This window comes from Cynocephalus volans, chromosome 10 (genome assembly GCF_027409185.1).
Source record: "Cynocephalus volans isolate mCynVol1 chromosome 10, mCynVol1.pri, whole genome shotgun sequence".
Lineage (NCBI taxonomy): Eukaryota > Metazoa > Chordata > Mammalia > Dermoptera > Cynocephalidae > Cynocephalus > Cynocephalus volans.
Window position 1 is genome coordinate 26,726,202 of NC_084469.1, and position 24,057 is coordinate 26,750,258.

A 24,057-nucleotide genomic window follows, 5' to 3' on the forward strand; every position below is an offset into this window, starting at 1 on the left:
TCTGTATCCCAAGAACTTTGTGAAAAGATCTAAAGCCTTCCTCTATATCCCAGATTCTAATGAGACACTCACAGCAGGCAGCATATGCTAAAACAAGTTATTGGAACACACCTGCATCCCCTCAGAATGCATTTTTTTAATTAATTGGTCTGACTTCTCAGCCTCATTTGGAGTAAAAAAGCAGAAATCCATGAACACTAAAGGATTGCATTGACTTCTTCAGAGAGTAGAAAACAACTTGATTCTTTTTCCAAATGCTTCATAAGTTTGTCAATGATTTTTGTCCCTTCAGTTGTGCCTTCTTTGTGTCATGGTGAGATGGGGGTGCTTAAGGAGATCACAAGTTATAGGGATTGCATTAACAAACCTGTGAGCCTTCAAAGGGAAAGACCAGAAGGGTGAGGGGGCCCCTGAATGTTTGTATGGTGGGTATGTTCAGCAGCACGGTGGGGAGATGAAGCTTATATATCCTGAAATTTTATTACTTATACTGTGATATATCATCCTAGCTAAGCTCCATAACTCCCAAGACCCCAAACAGTACTTTCACTTTGTACAAAAACAAAGACATACAGCCAATACAAATCAAATGCCAGAGGTATTTGAAAGATGCCATATCTGTAAACTGCCATCTATTGGAGTTCTCATCACACTACATAGATGTAATTTGATTATCCCCTTTTGGCTTATGGGATTTCCTGTTTACAAGCAGAATAGCCAATTATTTAAATGTTTAGTTGCCATAGTGAACCAGGAGTCACTGAGCCAATGACTTTACCAGCTGCTGACTAATCCTCATCACCACTGTAGATTTTGCTGCATATGCAGGTCCTCTTTTTTTATTGCTGTTTTTGTTGCTGCAGTACTTTCCAAACTTCTAGTTCATTGAGACTTAGTTAGTGACCATTTGGCACCATGTTAAAATCACCCAATAGGAAACACCACTTCCAGAAGTCTCAAGCCTCAGTGCTAAAGTACTACTGAAAAGGAACTAGGAAGTTTGGCAAATTGAGAAAATTTAAAAAATAATAATAAATAAAATAAAAATATAAACCAGTAAAAGTAAGTTATAGTGGTCAGGGAATCTCTTGATAAAAGCTAACATTTTCTTTTTGGGGGATGGGGGGAATGTTTTGTTTTGTTTTACAATGAAGGATCAATCCAATGCTGAAAGTCAGATGTAACTTGATATTCCATTGCTTGTGTGGAAATTGAGTTGGAGGTGGGTGGGGAGCTGTGAATATGACTTGAAGAAAAAAAATGTCCTTTTCAGTGACGGATCGGAATTTCTTACAAGTTATTGTCTTGCCTCCTCCCATAGATGTCTTTTTTTTTTTTTTTTTGGTGGCTGGCCTGTATGGGGATCCAGTTGTTTTGAAGAGCCCTTGCTGCTAACGCTGGATCCTGCTTTTCATATAGTCAGAGGGCTTGAGGGCTCCAAGGTAGAACGTGTAAGTTCCTCTCAATGATACTCATCACCTAGACCAAACTAATGACCAAATAGTAATCAATCACGGTTGAAGTCTTGGTTTTCTCTCTTTTTTTTTTTTTTTTTTTAAAGATGACCAGTAAGGGGATCTTAACCCTTGACTTGGTGTTGTCAGCACCACACTCAGCCAGTGAACGAACCGGCCATCCGTATATGGGATCCGAACCCGGGGCCTTGGTGTTCTCAGCACCACACTCTCCCGAGTGAGCCACGGGCCGGCCCAGAAGTCTTGGTTTTCTCAACCAAATTTTAAGTCTTCCCCAAGTATGTCAGTGTAGTCTGTATGATTCCTACCCCTTTAGGAGTTTCCAACATTTGTTTGAAGGTAACTGGAAGAAAAATTAATACTTTAATATAAATCTTTTTGAAACCACAATCACAGTAGAGTTCACACACAGTTTGGGGCAGTGTTTTAAGTAACACCCTGATGTGTTAGCTATGGTAAACATGACATGTATTTGTCATATGTAATGAAAGGTGCTTATAGTCTTCTCACTATTTTTTTTTAATTCAAATATTATACAGTGTTTCAAACAAGTTGAGAAATCTACCTGTTTGGAGGAAAAACATAAGAAAGAGCTTTAGAATTTAGTAAAATGTTTAATATATAATGGAATTTGATACATTTAAAAAAATTCATTATAGATCTGGCCCCTCCATACTACTGGAAGGATAGACTAGGTAGGGAAGCAGATCAGTCTTGCATATAAAACTCTTTAAAACCCAGAGTACTACCAGCAATACATTTTAGAGTCCAATTGTGGACTTAAATTAGTCAAATTAAATTACTGAATCCATTTAGATCATACGTACTTATGATTGAGTACTGACTCCAAATGTCTATCCAGTAGAGCTTTGTATCTGACTTAATTGCTTGGCAAACCGTTTTACATGTAGGTCATGACTATAGCTGGATTATACCATTAAGTTAATTCAATTAAAATATATATAGTGTGCAAAAATGATTCAAATTAATTGGTTTGTGTGTTGTGGAATCTGATTCCTGAGGAATCTCACACGTGATAGGAATCACCACAGAGTGAAGCTTGTAGCAAGAAAATTTGAAAGGTTTTGAGATATCCTAAAGAAAGAACAAGCACTTTCTTATTCAGTGTGCAAATGTCAACATTTGATCAATTTAACACTACCTCCTCCCCAGTGTTGGTGTTCACACATTAGATATGTGTTTAAGAAAATAAAAAATACAGGAAATTTGACTAGCATATCAGAAGTCATAAATGCTCTATCTGGTATCCAGAGCCTGGCAGTAAAAAGTTTGGTGTGTCCACTCTCTCTTCTTTTCTTTGGTTAGCATTTTAAAAATGCAGAGCCTTGAAATATATTATTTCTAATTGGGTTCCCTTCCCTTTGCACATATTTCTTGTCCTCTTGTTAAAACCAGCTCTAACCCCAAATTATAGTATCTGAAAGTATTTTCATTATATAAATAACATTTGCTGAAAAATAGTTTATTATTTTTATTTAGAGCTACCATTCTTTTTAGTCATTTCTACACCTAAAGATGAATAGTCTCCTGCATTTGAAGCCACACCCACAGGTATAATATGCCTAATACTCTAGGCCCAGGATTTATTGATAAATTGAACTTTTTAGCATAGACATTATGATTTTCAGCTGCCTAGACATCAGGTAAACACCATTCAGTACACTAAAGAAACACTCCCTCCCACTTCCACTGATTTTTCCTCATCCCCTTTTCAAGAATAGAAAACTCTATGAGTGAGTGTCTTTTTCAGACCATAAGTCAGACTTTAGTAGCTTTTCTACTTCTGTAAGTACTAAATGTCTGGCATTTTAAACTTTTATAGAATACATTGTGTTGGACACTGGAATAATACTATTTATTTTCACCTGTGAAAAATGACTTTATCGTACTTGAAACACCTCTTTTGCATTTCTCCATTTGTGCCATTCACTAGTGGAAATAAATTGTATTATACCATGATCTACTGGCTTTTAAAAACTGTGTTAAATATGCACATTTTTGGTATAGCTATTATCATTTGTATGTATATATTGTATATACATATGAGTGTCTATATGTGTGTACAGATAGATGGATGTATTTCATACTGTACATTTCCATCAGGTCACTTAAGGTTCTGTTGTTTTCGTTTGTTTTTTTTTCAGTTTTCAGTTAAGGCAAGAATGCATGTGTTTCTTAAGAATAAGTACTCTGGGTTGATATTTATGAGAAGGCGGTCATTATACACAATCTTTTCCTTTTACTCCCCTCTTAGCACTGGTGTGAGTGGAGAGAAAGTTAAGTAAACTGTGGAACCATAAGTAGCAATGCAGTAAAATAGTGCTGGGGAAGGAGCCAGTTAATGTTTCTGTGAGTTTGTGTTATGATGCAACAAAAAGTAAATGATGCAGAGAGAAATGAACCTTGGAAAGTAAGAACACTGGTGGTGATTCCTCTGCAAAGATGATAAAAGGAACCAGTAAATCACACAGTCTTTATGTACTTTCTGTATGTATTTCTTAGTAGTGATGCCATTGATCCTCTCACTCTTTTTACTCCATTAATACTAATAATTATATATTTTGATGAGGATCAAAACATCCAAGAAAGGAGTTACTGCTAAGACATGTATGGTTCTCCTAAACTATGAAATCAATAGGAAATGGCCACTGGGAGAGAAGGATATGGTATTGGTGTGAGTGGCTTTCTCCCTTTAGCTGTCTCCTCTTGCTTGCTGATAGTAAGTTCTTTGTGCACCTTCCACCCCTTCTGAGCCATTACTATTCAAACAAATTTGGCCCAGCACAGCAACCCTTTCCTTGGAAGTTTATCTGGTCCTGTGTTTAGTCCCATGCTTACAATGTGAAGTATCTTAGTGTGTATTCAAGTCAGAAAATAATATATTTAAAGTATATAAGTGTGAATCTCCTATAATGGTGGCTGAAGAGGTTCTTATTTCTTAGATAAGAAAGAGCCTTCTCTAAGGAACAAGGTCAAAACTTGGGCTGTCATCTTTGAGCTGCTTACCAAAATACACATCATTATTGAAGAGAAACAAATTCTCTATTTTGTTTTCCCCCATCTAACGTGATAGTGCCCCCAAACAGGTTGTAGCATTGCCTTTTAAAAGGCATTCACTCTTAGCTTTTAACTGGAAATTTCCCATCCTCAGATTGCTTAAAGGATGAAGAGTGTGCTATACATTTAGCAGACTTGCCTCTTATATGCAAGGACTACTGATTGAAGTCTGTTTTGCTGTGTTTGGTTATGTTATCTGCACTTTTATGAAATCACTACAAAAGGTCTGCATTGGAAATGACTATTAATTTGTAAAGAAGTAAGTTTTATTAAACACTATCTAGAAAAAGAAAGTAAAGCTGAGAACTCTTCCTTTATTGTGCATTTATATTTTCTACTGAATTCTGGTAGCCCCCTTTAAAGTTATGTTGACTAATTTTTTCCTCCTTGATTATATTCAGATTTCCAAAATTTCACTCATACAGGGGAAGAGAACACATTTGGCCTAGTGGTAGTCTTCAGAGCATAAGAAATATATAATTAGTATGCACCTTATCTGCCTGTCGTGGGTTTCTTAAACTTGCACTTCCCACCCACCCAAAGATAGATATCCTTTAAAGAAAAATAAAGGCAGAGAATTAAAACTGGGGAGCCATTTACTATGTCACCATCACTGTTAACTGTTTCCCAGCAATCCAAACTTTTTGAAGTTTCAGAGATTTTTTTTTTGTGTGTGTGTGTGTATGTCCGTTTGATTGTATTGGTTTTTTGTTTTGTTCTTAAATATACAAGTAGTTCTTTAAATAGAGTAAAAGGTTAATCCTCTCTGAAACAACAGGATGCCCACTGGATATACTAATCTGAATATCTGTAGGTAGTTTGCCTTGAAAAAGTGGAGAGAAGGTGAGACTTCTGAATGACTGAAAAAGGGTATTTTGATGCCCAAAAAATCCCCTCAAAGTACGGGTAATTCAGCCTGCACAGTTTCCTCTCACTCATAGTTTTTAGCATTTGTGAGTGAAAAAAATCATGTAATTATCTGTAAATATGTAGCTAACAAATTGACCTAGTTTCTGTATTTTTCTGTTTTTGTACTAAAGTCTGTGCCAGCTAGAGAGGAGTTGCTGTCATTTCCAGTTGTGGTCCTAGCATCTAACTCTGAAACCATCGTAGGTGACATTTTTAGAATTAATGCTTAAATGTTGTTAAACAGAAGGAAATGAAGCTTAATCATTGGTCAGGTTTGAAATCTTTTGAAGCAAAATAGGTTTATTTAACATAATAATTATATGTCCTCAATCATGAATGAGGTAGGGAGCCTCCCTCCCCCAGTGGCCATGTTTACAGACGTGTGTTTTGTTTATAAAGTGCAAGTGTTTTAATGTTGATGTAAATTATGCAGGTGATAACATTATGGTTTGGAACTGTTTATTGGGCTCTTTAACTGAATTTTCAAATGAAATGAACTATGCTTATTGCTGGCACATTGATCCCCTTTCTGGAACATTTTTCCTGTTTCCAGAATTATATATGTTCCTTTGTCATTACCACCACTTAACCTGCTTTTCTCTGATAAGCCTTGTAGCCAAGGTATTAAAGACTGGTGAACATAGACTAGGGAAATGCATTTCTTAGAAATCCATGAACCCTCAATTGTATGCTTTCAGTACTTGTGTTATATGTTTCTATGGCAACTCTGAGGTCAGTGGTTTAGAAATGAGATATCAGTGTTAATGAAAAGTGTGTACTCTTTGCTTTTGCATGGCTTGCCTTAGTATCCAAAGTATATTAGGGCCACTTGAAAGCATGAAGACCAGTTATATGGGAACAGATTTCTCTCAGTGGCACGTTTTGCTTTTTCTGAGCCCTCAAACACATCACCTAGGCGTAAACGTTACTGTAAATTGCACATGGTCATGGAGTGAATTATTTGATTTAAAAGGATGTAACTGCTTAACATTTGCAGATTCTGGCTGTTGTTTGTGACCATTTGGCACATATTAAAAACCCTAGGGGGTATTGAAACCCTTTTTTTGGGTCATAGGCAAGTATATATAGTTTATCAACGTGTTAGTTGCCCCTGGTGTATTGCCTAGACAGCTCTATTATGGTGCCCATTCCAAATGTGCTGTTTGTTGTCCTGCCTTGCATTTCATAATATCAAAGAAACCACATCCCTTTCTTCCTAACAGCATATTATGCCTTTTATACCATATTAAATGGGAATTGTGCCTACTTAGAGTGCTCCTCCAATTAATTACACATGACCCAAAATAATCCAAGCCAGAGACACAGGGTGGGAAAACATTTCAAAAAAAAAAAAAAAGTCCACTTGAGGCCAGTAATTTATCTGACAAGGTATTTTACCATATTATCTTGACACTTGATAGATGAGCCTATTAGGAGTTGCAGGTGGTTTCATAGGGTAAAATCCAAGTGAAGAGTGGTGTGTGGGGTTTCTATTAGAAGATAATTTTGTTTTTATTTTACCTTTCCTTTTATGATCCTTCTCTACTAGGTTAGAACAGATTAATTCTCCAAATTTGTTTTGTTTTTTATTTTTTAGGGAAATTTTTACAAAAGCAATGGTTTGATGTAAATAACATTTTAAAGTGTAGTGCACATAACTTCCCCAAACTGTTCCAACCTGATAATTTGTAAATGCTTTAGAATTTTTTAAATTAACACTTGTGTTGCTAAATCCTATTTATGTAAGTCTGCTAAAGTTTTTAACCCACTTAAATAAAACTTAAGACAAACATTGAAATAATGGATGGGTTACTATGAGCAATTTAGCTTTCAGAACCCCCTTGTTTTAGTATATGAAAAAGCCTAATGCGCATTAATGAGGTTGGAGAGACTATGAGAAATATGTATAGTGTATATTTTAAAACAGCTTTGCTTGTATTGTGAAGATTTAAAAACAAACTTGAGATTTTTAACGTAACTATTAACAGTTTTAATGTAAGTTATCCCACTGGGTTTAAGAGCATCTTGAATGTATAATCCTTTTTGTAACCCAGGTTGGTTTCTGCTTTTACCAGTCACCCAAACATATTATTTATGTTTTTAGTTTTATGTACTCATTTCCCTTTGTTTTCCTCAAACAGCATGATTTTTTTGCACATGTAGAAATTTTTAAAAAGAAATTAATACATTGTTTTCTCTGGATTTTCTTCAATTCTCTCTTCCTACTAACCCCTTCCTTAAATGCCATATCACTTCATTTGCATTATTTGTGCAAATGCCAGGGTTGGTTTTTATTTTTATTTTTGCTATTTACCTTAAAAAAAAAAAAAAAAAAAGAAAAGAAGAAAAGAAAAAAATGCTTCAGTCAATTGCTTTTTTATTTAAAAAAAAAAAAAAGTGAAAAGAAAAAAAGCTGTAACCTTATCATTTCCAAGGAGACCATTGAGAGATGAATGCACACCTGTAATAGCCCAGAACCAGCTTTGGTGGCTAAAGGGAATATTTTAACTAAGCAAGAGAATCTTTTCTAAAAGTGGTATATATTATCCACAATCTATTTCAGTTATTCCCACAAGTCAGGGGTTCAGATAAAATGAGGGTTAGCAGCTAACTGATATGTTATCATTGAGGTTCATCAATGAATTTGTACATTTCTAGTTCCCTTTGGTGAAGGGAAAAATGATGATTTTGCAAGACCTAGATTTTGGCTTGGTTTCTTGCCTCCTTTCTTGGCAGCGTTCATCTTCTCATCTCCCAAAGCTCTTGAGCCTGTAGGGTTTTCATGGTGGACAAAGGACTTGTGGTCTTTTAAAACTGGGACTGATTTTTTTGGTGAGCAATTATCATGTTGAAAGCGTGATGTTCTGCCACTTTATTGGTGACTAATTTAAAATATACACAGTCCTCTCGATTTTTGGACCAAACAGACGCCCGCAGTGGAGGCTTATCAAGGGTTTCGATGGGGAAGAAGCCTCTCCCTCACTGTCAGCACCGGCTGGTAAAGGTGACTGTACAGATGTGCATTTTCCTTCTGGTAGAAATGGTCCACAGCACTAACTGGTAAGGCTTATTGTACAGTATATTGTCAGTATTCTCCTGGTTCAGCATATCTTATAGTTCATATATAACCTGTATTAATTGTATAGATTGTGCATTTAAAGCTGTTACCAAGTTGTCAGAACATAAGAGCGAAAACAAGGTCATATGTAATATTTTGTTTGTAAGTATCCTTTGTATCATAGCAAAGGAAATGTTTAAAAAAATCAACTGTAATAAAGTAATTTTAGTACACAGAGTGTCTGCTCACTTTTTTAAAGTAATTTTATTCCCATAAAGTATATTTCAATTTGGTGACTATCAGATAAATACTGAACTTCAGGTACTGTGGTGGCTGTTGGGGTTACAAAAATGAGTACGATATGGGTCAGAGTGAACTACCTGATAAAGACATACACCCTTTAGTCTAATTGCCTCAACTTCTGTCTGCCCAGAGAGTGAAGTGGCCTGTTGTGTGTGGGTGTGAGGTGATTCTACTTTAGGTTCTGACTGTTTGACACAAGTTTTTAAATTTTTTCCTATGTTGTGATCTATATAAATATAATTCCTCCCTCACAAATGGACACATAAATGTAGGCAGTTCTTTTGGACCTTGTACAAAGCTTTCAAAGGAGTCTTATCTGGGCTTTATCTTTCCAGATGTGAAAATCAACACATTTTGTCCCTATGGGCAGGAGACTTTCTAATCCAGTTCTGTTGTTGAAGGTAGAAGACTGTTAGTGAGAAAAATGGCATATCTTTTTAATTCCTAGAATGTTGATATTGAGCTATTTTGTGATTAACATTTATATAGTGTTTAATTTGCCTGAGTCAAACAACTAGATGGCAGAGCCAAAGTTAGATTCCAGGTCTCCTGTCACCAGCATTTTCAGTATACCCCCCTGTATATGGAAGAACTCAAAAAGGGTTTAATAAACAAGATTTCTTTCTTCTTTATCTCCACAATTGGGCTCTTCAAATTAGTGGGAGGAAGGACTGAGTTAACGCTTACAATTTAAAGACTGTCCTACCTGACTGTAAAAGAAAATTGAACATAAAAATTAATCACAGTGGTCAGCTAGCTCCACAGCCTCAGTGCTGTCACCTACATCTCAGTGATGCCAGCTGCAGACCTGTATGTGTCCTGGGCATTTAATGACTTTATCTTAATTGCTACTCTACTTTAAGATAATGTTCTTAATGTATAGAGGGAGACAATGCTGCTTAGGGTGTTAAAGCTATGCAGACTATGCAATAATCAACTTTAGAGGGTGCCATTTATAGATTAATGTGTGTGGCTCCCCCAATAGAGTTGTGCACCCCAGCAGCTCTGAAGAGAAGTTTCTCCTTTTGTTAACATCCTTTACATTACCAAGTCTAAAACGGGCATTATTAACTATCATCTCTAAACATTGATTGACTAGGAAAAAACAAAAGTATGGCGTAAAGAGTACTGATTGGGGTTCTGGTCTTAGCCCCGTCACTACTAATGGTGAGCTCTTAAAAGTCACATCCTCTCTGACCTTCATCTATAAGAAATAGAAATACAGATGGTTTTTGGCCAGAACAAACCAACAAATGTGAGATCTATTAGCTGTAATGTGGTATCAGTTGGGGGATGGCGGGAGAATTTGCCCTCTATTGGGCAACCCAGGATCCAGCCTGTGAGGCTCAAAGGTGCTCCTCTCCTGGGCCCTTCCCAATTTTGCAGTGGAATTAATAACTGGAACTTCTTAGGCTTATAAGATATTGACTGGAGAGTAAGGATTCTGATCTGAAAGAAGATGCCACTTCATCAGAGAGGTCTTTGAGCTCCTATGGAGAAATTAAATGGAGTCTTGGAGAATGGGTTCTACATGCTTTTACTATCTCATTATATCCTAACGATTATATACTATCAATTAAGGCCTATACACACTCTCAGTCTTTTCATATAGAATAACTTAAAATAACTGTCCCAGGGTCATTTAAGCCACAGATGAAGTAGAAACTAGAACCCACATCTCCAAACTATGACTTCAGTACTCAGTCCAACGCACACACTAATTGCTCCCTGAAAAAATATTTCTGCATTGATGATCAGGGAATTTTGAGCCTGCTGGGAAATTATTAGCCTAGAGCAGGAGGCCTGGTTGTTGATTAAACAGAGCTGCCGCTGGTTAGTGTTAGGGGACATGAGGCTAGATCTACAGAGCTGAGGCCACAACCAGTTAATGCAGAATGTGCAGGGAGGCTCTGAAACTCCGCAGCAGGTGAGCATGGCTCAGCACACAGAGGACTTCAGAAGACAAACAGCACCTGTTTGTTTCTGGAGATTTAAAACATTCCAGTGTTGCGGGGAGACTGCGATTCAGAGGCAAACAAGTTGGAGAGAGAAATTTTTGTTCAGCCGCACTAGTGATAAACACTAGGGCAGGGTATTGCCTTATTACAAGGGAGTAATAGCTGGAGGGGCTAGAGACTTGATTTATTTTTGATGTATTAGTGTCTTTAATTTTTTTAAGCCTGCAGCACCCAATATTCCCAAGCTTTCTCCCATCCAAGTACTAATCAGGCCCGACCCTGATTAGCTTCCAAGATCAGATGAGATCGGGCACGTTCATGGTGGTATGGCTGTAGACTTTTATTGTTTTAATGAAATTTCATTTTACCATTAAAATTTTAGTTCTCCCTGGGCACTTGAGACAAGAGCATTATTACTGGATATCTTAAATATATATTCTTAAAAACATACTTGGTAACTCTGGCAGGGTTACTTTTGTTAAAATCTTTATCTTCCAACTCCCAGTGTCCTGGTCAGGTCTGTGATTTCCTAATCCACAACCCAAAAACCAACCAGAAGTCTCTACAACCCACTCATTAATATTATATATTTAAATTCATAGACTCTCAGGTGAGAAGAGACTTTATATCTGATCTAAGCCACCCTCATTTCTTGGCACATGTCCCCTCTGTGATATGTGCCAAGGCACAGTCTAGCTTGAATATCCCACCGATGACATGGGACTTACTGCTTTCCAAGGCATTCATTCCATCTCTGAGCACTGAGACACTCATGTGTAACATCTTACACCTTCCCCAAAGCAGCCTATCTCTGCAAATTGTGATAACTAGTGAAAATTTCTGATGTCATCCTTTGTGGCTTGACTGTAGAATCACAAATACTCCTTATTGGCATTGTTACCAAGTTCTACCAAAGTGGCCACATGTATCTGCTTGTTTAAGCAGGGAGAGGAATTCATGGTAAAGTTCATTTCTAAAGGAAGATACTGTGGCGTTACTAAGGGTGACTGACTGACAAAGGATCTTGTGGTTTGGGTAGAAGATGAGTACAGAGGAGGTTCTGACTCTGGGGTGGTTTTGAGGTTAAATAATAAAGCCAAGACGACACTTCCTGTGTCGAGACCTGTTTTCTAACCGTACTCAAACCTTAGAAAGGATATTTTCACTTGAAACAGAGATGGTGGCTACTAAGGAGAGAATTTGGTGCTTTGTTTTTCATAGTGTCATCTCCAGCCAAGCAACTCTGGAAATCTATGTATAAATACATAAAATACTAAGTCTTTATGAGAGTTATAGTTTAGCAGAGTCTTAATATGAGAGGCCAGAACTTGGTAGAATTCAGAGAAACCTTCAGGGGCAGTTGTTTGCTTCCTGTACTCTAATCCAAGGGTGGAGGCAGAGGACTCAGTCTCCACTTCTGAAATAACACCTCCCTCAAATCATTGGGGTTTTTGTTCTTTTCTTTTCCTTACCATTCGAAGGTGTTTATAAATAACAAAGAGACCAAAAGGGAGGCCTGCGAGGATAGTAATGACTCACCAACTGGAAACTGCAACTCAGTGGTACTTCTTAGGGATTTGTTTTGTTTGTTTCTTCCTCAAACTCAGAACTTGTCATTTTGCTCAAGGGTCACATTTTCTCAGAATAGTGTGCCTGAGGCTCCTCCAGCTGGTTTCACATGATTAGCTATTTACCAAAGCAGAGCCAAGCTGGGTGATTCTTTCATAGTTAGGCTAAAGAACAGGGCTACCCAAATCTTTTCTGCTTGAACAGGAACTATACTTTCCTGGCAAAAATGGGCTTTTCTGCCTTAGTCTTCAAGAAGTGATGGGAAGATAAGAGATAGCTTCCTGAGATATGCAATGAGCACATCTGGCACAGGGGCATGGAGAAGTATTGCAGGATTTAAGCCATCGGGCACAGCGCCCAAGGGCATTAATGGAATCCGAACTAGGGCTCCTCTGCCCTTCTGCCGAGAGCTTTAGGACTGGTAAGTGCAAAGGATGTGTACATTCCCCTCCCTGGCAAGCTTTCTTTCCTATAAAAAGGGAAAAGATAATAAACCACTATTTCTCCAAAAGCTATTCTCTTGAAAAACCAGAGTCTTGTGGTATCCAGTGTGGAGAACCTATCCAGATTTTCATCTTTAGGGACACTTTAAGCCTTGGGATTGAAAAACCACTGGGCTGCTTCCTATTTTGCAGTCATTTCTGAATTGTCTTAGGGCATATGGGACTGCAGGACCCTAATTAACTGAAATCCCCACAGTACCAGATGCAGAGGGCCAGAAGTCAGTAGTTCTCTCTCACCAAGCTGTTCATCAAGGCTGTTGTTTCCTGGCAGTAGGACTTCTCTAGATTTCGATTCTTTTTTATTTCTCCTGCTCAGAAATGGTGAAAGAATGTTAGATGAGGAATGTGGAGGAGGAGAAGCAAGAAGTGGAGAAGGAGGGAGATGATTTTTTCACAACAGGATAATGTGCCTTAGACAATCCAGTGTTGCCTGTATTTCAGTTTAGATTCTTGGAGTTAGTTCAGAGTTTCTTCTTATTTGATCTGGAAGAACAGGCTGGGGCAAAATTATCCAAACCTGGAATCATGGCCCAAGGAATATTTCATACCAAGCCTTGGGACAGGACTTTTGGTATAAACATCTCTCCTCTTTTAAACTGCATTGCTGTGTCAAAAAAAAAAAAAAAAAAAAAAAAAGGTGCTCTCTGTCTGTGACAAAGCTTCAAGGCAAAGCCTTTGAACGATAGCAACGCATGGAATCAGATGTCCTACTGTCAAAAACTTTTAATGGCCTAATCCAAACCAGGCTATGTAGATCAATCTGTACACTATATACCTTATTTTACTCTGGTCGTCAGCATTATTCCTCATAAAACCAAACACCCACTTAGTCGCTGAGTGGTCAGATCCAGAAAGAAGCTTTTCTGCCTTTACATGGATGACCTTTTGAATAATTGAGCAGACAAAGCATGGTAATGTGAAATATTCATAAATCACTGAGTCAACTCTAGTCAGCCTCTTGGTGTTTTTATTTTTCTCTGGTCCCAGATGTCTCTTCTGGCTCTGGAACAGGAGAGACTAGTTGTAGTGTCAAAAAAGGGAGCAACTAACCAGAAAACACCTGTTATCAGGTTTGTACTTTTCACTGACTCAGAGAAAGCCCACATCTCAGGCTGGGACTCTCTGGAGTAAGCTCCTGAAATAGTACTGGAGGGAGCATCTAGGGTGCCAAAGACTGCCTACTTGATGTGTGGTCTACCAGAGCCCTTAGACACCATGTGAGAGCACTTCCTATTCCTAAAATACCCTTGGGATCTCTCCAGTGAGGCCAGAGGGCCGAGGCTGAAGCCCCAGTTGAGCCCCACCCCCAGCTGGGGTTTGCAGAGCTCCTCTGAGAGAGTGGCACTTTAGTATTCCAGAGACAGGCATTCACAATCTGTACCTCGTCAGCCCTCTCCAAGCCGGTCTCAGCACAGCACCTACTCTCTCTGCTGCCCTTCTCATACTCACACAAGCCTGAAACGGCCAGCAGCTCTGCCAGACTCTTCCACAGCCTCTCGCATGAAGTCCGAGCACAGCGCCACAACCACAGAGCAAATGAGGGAAGTGGGACCGAGACACAAATATCCTGTCCTTACTATTTCAAGTGGCTCCAGCTCAAGAATCAGAGTCACCACGCTGAATATTTATGTGGGACTAGCTGCCCACTGGCACGCATAAACTCATCATCCTTGTAGTTGTTGCTAGTCAGAGAGCATTTTCTCCTGAGTCCATGGGCTTAAAAGGTGGTACTCTTTGGCTTTTGAATTCGGTGACAGGAGACAGTGAGTGGGAATGACCCTGCTGACCAGGATGAGTAAGAAACCGTTGAGCAGAGCCTGGGCAGCAATTCTACTCAGAGCAAAGTGAGTGCAGGGTTGCTGGAAGTTCCATCTCTTTCCACAGACCAGTTTAAGAGAGAAGGGGATGAATCAAGTGCAAAGAGCTAGAGCTGCTTCCTCCACTCCGTCCTCACCATCTTTCCGGGACTCTCCCATGCCCAGCACTGTTCTTCCTTGCAGGACTGGGGGTCCTCAGGCCAGGTCTCACCTTGTATATGACCGCTTCCAGCTAAAGATCTCCTCCAGACTGGAGGAGGGAGAGACCTCCCGCTTCTGCAGGGCTCCCCAGCGACGCCGGCCCCCTAGGAACGATGCTCGGCGCCTGCTCAGCCCTTTCATCCTCTCTTCGGTTCGGAAGAACTCTGTCAAGGCCCGGAAGGACTCCAAAATGACCTCGTGGCTCCAGGCTGGCAAGGGCTCCTGGCGCAGGAAGCCACAGTGGCCTCCACGGCGACTGAGCAGGAGGAAGAAGTAGGGGTTGCTGTGAAAGAGCTCCGTGGGCAAAGTGTGGTCTGGGGGCCCACATACGGGGTCATCAGCACTGCAGATACACAGCACAGGCACAGCTGCCTCGTCTACATCCCGGAGGGGGTCGTTGCGGTCCCAGTAGGTATCCCAGCTGATGGGGAAGCTCTTGGTGTGGCAGAAGAGGGTCTCCTCAAACTCTCGCAGGGAGCGGCTCCTGAACAGTTTGCTGGTGTCCACTGTGTCTTCCAGGGCCGTGGCATACCTGGCAGCAAGAAGTTGAATGGGGAAGGTGGGAAAGAGAGGGAAGAATCAGAGCACAAAGTGACAGCTGAAGTGACAGAGCGGCAGCCCACAGGCCAGATTCTGGCCCCAGAGGCTTCCTTTGGCTGTATAGCACTTTTAAAAACTTCCATTTTATGGCCATCACTTACAATCAGGAGATTTCACATAACATGCAGAAGCCTGGCTTCTCTAAGGAAGTGGGAAGACCTGGCCATATGGGCTGGCATTCCTCAAGGCAACAGTTGTTTTCCGCCCTCCTTCCTGTGTCCCAGTGCCCACCAGGCCTGTCATTCATGGCTTTAACGTGCCCAGCCGTAGGGGCAGCATTTGACTTCATCGCTGCTGATCTACAGGGACAGCTCTCCTCCTGACCTGAACTTCTAACCCTCTATAGGGAGCTTGCTATGAACTGTCACTTTCTGAACCCTCTTAGAAGAATTCCCTGGCTCAGACTATCCAACCCAGCAGAAGACACCCTTCCCCTCCAATCATTCATATTTACTGTAAGTCGCAATAGTCATTTTTATTTTTTTTAAGCTAATTTGCTGTCCTGATGATTACATATGAGTGTGACTTTGATCAGGTATACCTGGGGCAGGTATTCCCAGAGAGTGCTGGGTGGCAGAAGAAGCAGCTGGGAGTATAATTAACTTACTGGGTGAGTTTCCAAATGGGGGCCTGAAAGCAACTGCTTTGGGGAAGAGGGACATCTTTGCTATTTCCAGATCCTTGGAGAGGGCTTGGCGCCCTAACAAGGAGGCCAGGATGGGCAGCTCAGTCCTCTAGGTGGATCAATCCAGCCTCAGCCGAATGAATTTAGATGTGTCTCCTGCAAACATTCAAAGACACTTGCCCAAGGTTTTCAATCCCAAACTTCCATGAGAAGGGCACTTCCTACAGGCTCAGGTTTCCTCTCCACTTCCGTCACCCTGCCCTCCAGCTGGGGCCCAGGGTCAGCACCAGTGGTGGTGATTTTGGGATGGAAACTATGGCAATTAACCCAGATGAGAGCACCCTGCCCCTGGACTGGGCATAGCGCCTCTGGGTTGCCATGGCAGCACTTCTGGGCTGCTGGTGAGCTCAGTGTTTGACCTTCTCAAAATAGGAGGCAAAACGGGACAAGGAAAGAAAGAGAAATAATTGCCATCATTTATTGAGTTCCTACCTGGTGCCAGGCCTGTCACTTTTGTTCTCTCATTTGGGAGGTGGTTATTATTAGTTCTGTTTAACTGAAGAGGGAGGTGAGGCTTGAGGGGGTTAGCTAACTAGCTGGGAATCGAATCCAAGGGGTCTAATCCCATATCCCAGGTCTTTCTGTTACACCACACTGTTGCCATAATATCTTCGACCTCATTCGGCCATCTCCTAGGAAAGCAATAGTTAAGGCTGAGAATGTCACTCAGGCCTTCTCAGTAGGATAGTCTCGCCTATCACCCTGGTAGTAAATTGCTCTAGTTTTGGAGATTTAAAAAAAATCTGTTTAAATATTTTTTAAAAAATTGTATTAAATATTGAGTACATACCCTGGGATACGTAAACCATTTGTCAGGTCTAAAGAATTTTAATATATCAATTGCCACCGTATTTATGATTCCTGTCACTTCCAGGCTCAGAAACTATGTTAAGGAAACATTCTGGACAGATAAAATCAGTTGCAATTGCTTCCAGAGCCCTCTTTGCTGTCAAGCTGTGGATTAAGCGGTGTTAGGCACGGCCTCTGCAGCCGGTGGGGCAGGTGCTCGAATTGCTAGGACACCTGCGGACTGAGATGAGACAATTCCCTACTATAGCACAGTGATGCTGAGTCTATCTATGGTTTTTAAACCTGCTTCCCAGGTTCTGTCTAGGTTTGGATAGCTTCGGAAGAAGTGTGCCCAGACTGCCCACACCTGTTTGCTTCAATACCAAGCAGCTCGGTCCCTCAGCCAGCTCACCACCTCTGTTCCCTCCGTGCCCGTCTGCAGCCTCCGTCACCCACCTGCTGAGGGCGATCTTTTGGTGGAGCAGAAAGCCCCGCTCGTAGGGCCACGGCAGGCCGGCCTCGAACCACTCGCGGCAGCGCAGGACCGGCGAGATGCAGGCGGCGCCCGTCACGTAGCTGGAGGAGCCGCATTCACCCAGGTAGGACAGCAGCAGCGCCGAGCCCGAACCCTCGCTCACCGCGAACAGTTGGGCCGACGGGTGTCGGAAGCGGATGTAAGTGACCGCCTCCTTGAGATCTGAAGGGTCCCCGAAAGGCTGCAGCCGGGGGCTGACCAGTGGGCAGCCGTGGTGGCCGCGGCGGTGGAAGATGACCGGGTAGTAGCCGCGCTCCAGGGCGAGCAGGCAGAGGCCGAGCACGTTGCGGGTGAGGCGCCCCCACGCATTGGGGATCACCAGCAGCACCGGCGGAAGGCCCCCGGCGTTGGTGACCCGGCGGCCCCGGGCGCAAGGTCCCACGACCCAGTCCAGGGCCACCAGCCCGTCGTCCGCCAACTGCAGGTACTCCCGGGCCAGCTCAGGCCCGGGGCCCACGGGCAGGACGAAGTGGCACAGGGTCTGCAGGTGGGGCCCCGAAAGCCAGGAGCGGGGCGCCGGCTCCAGCGCGGCCGAGCGTCGCAGCGCGCGCAGCAGGCACTGGGCCAGCGCCGACGGCTTACAGATGAGGCGGCTCCCGCCGGGCAGCGGCTCCCGCCCGCTGCTGAACCGGTCCGCGGGGCCTCCGCCGTCCGTCTCCTCCTCGTCGTCCTGGCCCGCGGCCCCGGGCAGGGTCCTCGCTCCGACGGCGCGCCTCCAGGGGCGCCGGAGCCGCGGGGCCAGCAGGCCGAGCAGGGCGAGCGCGGCCAGGAACAGAGCGAGGGCGGCGCCCCAGGGCGGCATCGCGAGGCGGCAGAGCCGACGGCGGGCGGCGGATGGCGGGGCCGTCCCCTCGGCGAGCTCCCCGCTCTGCCCGCGGCTCCGCCCGGCGGCCGCCGGCGGTCCAGGGCCCTCCCGCGCGGGCGGGCGCGCTCCGGATTGGCTGTGGCCCCGCAGAGGTAGCCAGTTCGGGCCGGGTTCCCCTCACCGCCCCCCGTTCCCGCCCCCGGCCCTTTGTACAGCGATTGCGACAAGCAGGAGCAGAGGGTGAAAGGAGCCGGGGCCACCGAGAGGGAGCGGGGACGCGCCGCGAGCCGGAAGGGGGTGCGGAGCGTACACGCCACGAGAGGGGTGTTGGCAGCAGAAAGTGGGGAGACCCGGAGATCGAGGCTCGGGACCGGGGCTGAGCATCAAAGTCCCCTGCCCCCGCCCCTCCGCCTGGGCATTCGCTGAGAAGTAGCAAAAGGGACACGTGAATAAACCGCAGCTCGTGGCGCGGGCTCCTGGGTTCCCGCGGCGGCTGCAGCTGCGGCCCGAGCCACGGCCGCGCCCCCTGACCTCGGCGACTGTCCAGGCCCCGCCGGCGCTCTCAACTGCGCAATAACGCGGCCGGGGGCGGGGGGGGGGTCCGGCATCTGGCCGGCGAGGGGCAGGGCGAGGGCGGGCGCTGGACCCCGACGGCTGCTCGTTCCGTCGCCTCCATCGGTGCGCTGTCCCGCGGACCCCCGCCCACCCCGGGGCCGTGAGGCTCCCCACCCCGGGAGCCTGGCTTCACACAGAGGAAATCCTCCAGAGGAAACAGCCCCGATCTTCGAGAACAAGTTGGGGGAAAGGACGCGCTCAGGTGCCCTGCGAGGGGGGTGCCTGTCACCCTGCCATCGGGCTGTGGCAGGGGCACCCTGGAGTTCCTCCATCAGCTCCACAACTGGAAATTACTGGAGGAAGCGGGCAGAGGATAAGGAAACCCTTGTAAATCGGGGGTATGGGGGAGACGACTGAAACGACACGTTCTTGCTCTGTTTCCACGTTTTGGGCTGAGCATCTCACCTCTCACCCTCCACCCTCGTTCCCGTCTTTCCTCAAAATCCTGAAGAGGGCACCAGAACCGGCGCCCCGCCGCAGGGGAGGCCCAGCCAGCGCTTTCTGTCGGGGGCGAGGCCTGTGGCTCCTTCCCCTCAGGGTGACCAGTGTCTCTCCGGGCGCGCGAGAGCCACCGCAGGGCGAACGACGAGAGCGGGGGCGGAGGTGGGCAACAGAGCAGCCCCTGAGCCGGCTCCAGCCTCCCGGGGTTCTGGGCCTGGGGAGGGCGGGGGCCTGAGACCCTCCAGTCGCCACCAGGTTCGGGACCTATTTGCGAGGGCAGGAGTGGGATGGGCCGAAGGTGAAGCTCTGGAACCGGGGTCCTCTCCTTTCGGCAGCTCCGATTTCGCGATTCTGCTCCTCTTCTAGTTGCAGGTCACACTGACGACGAGTCTGAAGAGGGTTTGCCAGGGGAGCGTACCGTCTCCCCCGCCCGGGCCACCGGTCGACAGGGATCCCGTCTCCTGCCCTTCGTGCCCCTCCATGATCCCACCCAGGCGCTGCAGCTGCGATGTGCAGGCCGCGGAGAAGCGCTGGGACGAAACCCGGGGCGAGGGAGGTGCTCCCCGCCTGAGCTGCTGAGCTGCGTGCGCCGGCCGAGCTCACACCCCAAACTTTTCCGGCTTCGGGCTTAGGACGCGTGCGCGCACGCTCGGCCGGTGTGGGCGGGCGCTGGGGCGGGGCGGGGCGGGGCGAGGCAGGGGGCGGGGCAGGGGCGGGGCGAGGCAGGGGGTGCGCAGGCCCGGGAAGGGCTGGGGACGGGACGGCGCGCGCGAGCCCGGGGTCTACGTGGGCCTGCGGGCGGCGCGGGGGCGCAGGGGCCAGCGGGGCGGCGCGCGCTCCGTCGCTGGTGGGGCCGCGGGCTGGGCCTGGCGGGCTGGGATGGCACCTCCTCCGCCTTCGCCCCACTTGCTGGTGCTGGCAACCCTGGCGGGGCTCCTGGGTCCCGATGAGGTAAGGCCACCCGCTCCTGGGAAGGCTTCGGCCCGGGATCTCAAAGCGCTTTACCGAAAGTTCGTCCTGGAGGGAGTGGACTAGGAGTCCCCCCGCTGGCGGGCTGGGCCTGGGGGAGGGAGACGGCAGGGCCCCCGCCGAAACCTCAGCTTACGCCTGGGACCTACAGGTGGTGGCTGGGTCGGCGGAGGAGGCGGAAGCCCGTTGTCCCGAGGGCCCGTGGCCTCTGCCCCCACAGGTAGGACCGCTGGAGGGCCGAGGGAGAGAGGATGTGAAGGGGTAGCCCAGTCCCACTTTGGCCTCGCTGCACCCTCGCAGTCACCCTCTGGGGACCTCTGCCTGTTCCTCCTGCCCTCAGTCGCCAACTTCTTCATCCTTGCCAGGCACTTGGGGCCTGCTGTCCCTCCGCACTCCACACACAGAGTCCCCCCAGCTCCTCTAAGTTCTCTTCTTTCCCCATGTATAGGTGTCACCAAGAGTGACCTACACAAAGGCGAGCCCAGAGCAGGTAAGTTCAAGCAGGGATCCATCCTTGGGACCACACATGGAGACAGCGAGCTCCTTGCAGGCTCTATTCCTTACCACTTCCCTCAGAAGAAGTTTCTAGTTCCCCACCCCAGGACAGATCAGCCCCGGGACAATGAGCCATAGGCCCTGTCCTCTGCAGTGCTGTGTCAGGAATGCTGTCGGGCAGCTGGCTGTGTGAACAAGAGGCTGCAAATGCAGCTCTGAAGGTAGCAGGAAAAACACCCAGCACCCGAACTCCCCTGTGTGGCTGCAGGAAGTCTTCTGACTTTCTGGGCCCCAGTTTTCTGTAAAAGGGGATATTTTCTATCCCTACCTGTGAGGAGTGAACGAACATGTGTGACAGCACTTTGGGAAGAACAAAGCTGTATTGTGTAAGGAGCGTGCCTCAGGTTACTGGGCTCTAAACTGGGTTTAGCTTGCACGGCTGCCTCTCTGTCTTCATTGCTGTGGGTTAGATAGCTTCCCTGTCCCTGTGAAATATGTAACTTTTTTTGATCCTCTGTAATAGCTCCAGGCCAAGAGATGTTGCCTCAGGCCACCTACCTGATTCTTTTCCTCAAACAGCCCTTTCATTAAGTCATTCCACTGTTCAGAAACTGTCGGTGGTTCCTTATTTCCCACCTTATCATGGCCACACTCCCCAGGTTCCTCTCTAAATCTTTGTTCCTCTCTAGTCGTGTTGGTCTGCTCACCACACAAGTGAGTGCCAGCCTCATTGCCACCACCGCACCTTTGCTCCTGTTTAATTCTCCTCCACACCTGACCTATCCTGACCTGAAGCCTGCAGCTCCGTCCCTCCTGCCATCCATCCCCATCCGTCCTCACAGCCCAGTTCAGGAGTCAGCTCCCCCTTGAGCCCTTGCCTGACCATGTCAGCCTTTATTTATGCCTTCTCCAAATTCCTGTAATGCTTAAAACCTGTCTATTATAATTAAACAACTAAGCGTTTTGAATTTTATTAGTTTGCTCTTTCGTTTGTATTAGTTGTTTCCCTGAGTTTCTTATACATTCCCTGCAAGTGGAGTCCGGGAGTTCTCTTTCAGCATCTCCTGCAGCATCTAGCACAGCGCTGAGCTGGGATCAGCTCAATCAAAGAACAACTAATGATTGATGGAGTGTTTCCATCCTGAGATTGTGCTCCTGCTGTCTGCGTGCCCTGTTCTTGGATATTCTTTGGAGATTGACTATATAGATTGGATTGATAAATAGAAGACCTTGTCCTCATTTGGGGGTTGCTTACAGTCTAGACTGGGGACTTGTAGAGCCATCGTTGCGGGTGCAGAGAAATATAGCTAAAGAGTGTGGTCAGAGTCTGACAAGGTTACCCAGGCATGCGGTCTTGGAGGCTGTGGATTTTGAGGGGTGGCACTCGATGGAGGAGGGATGAAAGGCACACTCGGGGGCAAGAGGGAGTGCATGCCAGTACCCAGGGCCCTCCATTCTTTCCTGGACCCTGATGGTGGAAGGGCCATCTCTCCATCCTGGGAGTCCCTTTAAACTGGCTGTCCAGGATGGGGGATCTTGAGAGTCTGTGGGAGGGACTTGGGTCTAGCTTGATGTCTGTGCCTTTCCTCCAGGTTGAGGATGTCACCTTCCTGTACCATCCCTGTGCTCACCCCTGGCTGAAGGTCCAGCTTGCCCTGCTTGCCCATGTTTGTGTGGCTAAGCCCTCACTCGCCCCTGACTCCACCCTTACTCAGGATCGGGTAAGTGGCTGGTGAAAGGCGGCTGTCTGGCACGGGCAGAAGGCTGCAGCCCCATGTGCAGGGAAAGGGAGATTCTGGGGCTGCCTCTTGCTAGCCCCTCACCTTCATCTTAGCTCTAACAGTGCCATCCTTTTGTAGCCCCTGGTGCTGACAGCATGGGGGGCTGCGCTGGAGATGGCATGGGTAGAGCCAGCCTGGGCTACCCACTGGCTGAAGAGGAGGCGGCGGAGGAGGCAGAGGAAGAAGAAAACGTGGTTCCACTCTGACAGCCTTCCTGTGCCTTCTCCCTTGGTGCCAAGCCTGGGCAGAGGGAGGCTGTGCCAGAGAGGGTGTGTGCAGGTGAGGGGTGCTGGGCCCAGGTTTGGTTGGTGGTGGGGTCATTGGGTTATCTGAGCAGGACAGAGGTGACTGCTGTCTCTTCTCCCCTTAGACTTCAGCTTTGGCCTTTGCTCTGCGGAGCTGGCGGCCCCCTGGTGCAGAGGTGACATCTAGAGGGCCCAGGCAGCCCTCTCCCAGTGGTGTCAAGAGGCGGGGGCTGCGGGCTGCCCTTGGTGTCCAGCCCACTCCTTCTTTCCTGAGGTTTCCCTCTGCTTTTCCGCAGAGCTTGAAGGCCAAGCAGCCCATGTTGGGAGCCCTGGGGGAAGAGGGTAATGCCCTATCTGTGCCCACTGTCTCCCTGCCTTCCGGGGAGCCTGGAGGCAATGCCAGCTCCAGGACAGAGGCTCAGGTGCCCAACAGGCAAGGCAGCCCAGGGGGCTGTGCCTGTCCAGGTCAGGCATCACCGGCCCCCCGTGCAGCAGCACCTCCAGGAGCAGCCCGGGGCCCCACCCCACGAACAGAGGAGGCCGCCTGGGCTGCCATGGCCCTGACCTTCCTGTTGGTGCTGCTCACTCTGGCCACGCTCTGCACCCGGCTGCACCGAAACTTCCGACGGGGGGAGAGCATCTACTGGGGGCCCACAGCTGACAGCCAGGACACAGTGGCTGGTGAGACATTCCCTCCCTGCCCACCAGCCCCCCAGCTCCCCTGCCTGCCCTTTTCTTGACTGCCCCCCACCCTGCCCACAGCTGTGCTGAAGCGGAGGCTGCTGATGCTCCCACGCCGGGTCAAGCGCTCCCGCCGGAGACCCCTCCTCCCAGCCACACCGGACAGCGGCCCTGATGTGGATAGCTCGGATTGACCTGCCCCAGCCGGGCTCCTTCTCCCGCCCGGATGCCACGTGGACCGTGTGCAGAGACGCCCTCTGGTGGCCGACTGAGCGACCCTGCCTGAGCCTTGCAAAGCCTCACGCGTCTGTCGCTGGGAAGGGGTGGCCAAGGGGAGAAACAGCAGCTGTCTCTGCCTCCTTGCCAAAACTCCCTGTATTTCTAATTAAATTATTTTAGTAGAGTCTGGAGTTGAGCTTATGCACCTGCCACATAGACACACTCCCACTGGGACACGAGTCCGAGGCCACCTAGGTTGTGTTTTGGAAAGTCAGGTTGGGCCCTCGCCAACCTGCCTCCTCTGGCCAGCTTGGCTTTAGACGTGG

General features: G+C 46.8%; 2 protein-coding genes and 1 pseudogene across 3 annotated transcripts; 1 reads left to right on the forward strand and 2 right to left on the reverse strand.

The window, feature by feature from the left end:
* Positions 1 to 11,000: 11,000 nt before the first annotated feature.
* Positions 11,001 to 11,119, reverse strand: LOC134389724 (5S ribosomal RNA; annotated as a pseudogene).
* A 3,758-nt stretch (positions 11,120 to 14,877) lies between these two features.
* ABHD15 (abhydrolase domain containing 15) lies at positions 14,878 to 18,282 on the reverse strand. The gene is made up of 2 exons (XM_063108969.1): positions 17,402 to 18,282; positions 14,878 to 15,403 (listed from the first exon to the last, which is right to left on the reverse strand). The coding sequence occupies exons 1-2, from the start codon at positions 18,280 to 18,282 to the stop codon at positions 14,878 to 14,880; spliced, it is 1,407 nt and encodes a 468-aa protein (XP_062965039.1).
* A 1,860-nt stretch (positions 18,283 to 20,142) lies between these two features.
* On the forward strand, positions 20,143 to 23,881 carry TP53I13 (tumor protein p53 inducible protein 13). 2 transcript variants are annotated; one of them, XM_063112348.1, is made up of 7 exons: positions 20,143 to 20,292; positions 20,462 to 20,530; positions 20,759 to 20,800; positions 22,398 to 22,526; positions 22,665 to 22,865; positions 22,957 to 23,512; positions 23,594 to 23,881. In XM_063112348.1, exons 1-7 carry the CDS (start codon positions 20,221 to 20,223, stop codon positions 23,704 to 23,706), a joined length of 1,182 nt encoding a protein of 393 aa, XP_062968418.1. In that variant the 5' UTR covers positions 20,143 to 20,220; the 3' UTR covers positions 23,707 to 23,881. The 2 variants fall into 2 exon arrangements, with proteins under 2 accessions (XP_062968418.1, XP_062968419.1); XM_063112349.1 differs by lacking the exon at positions 20,462 to 20,530.
* Positions 23,882 to 24,057: the final 176 nt, after the last annotated feature.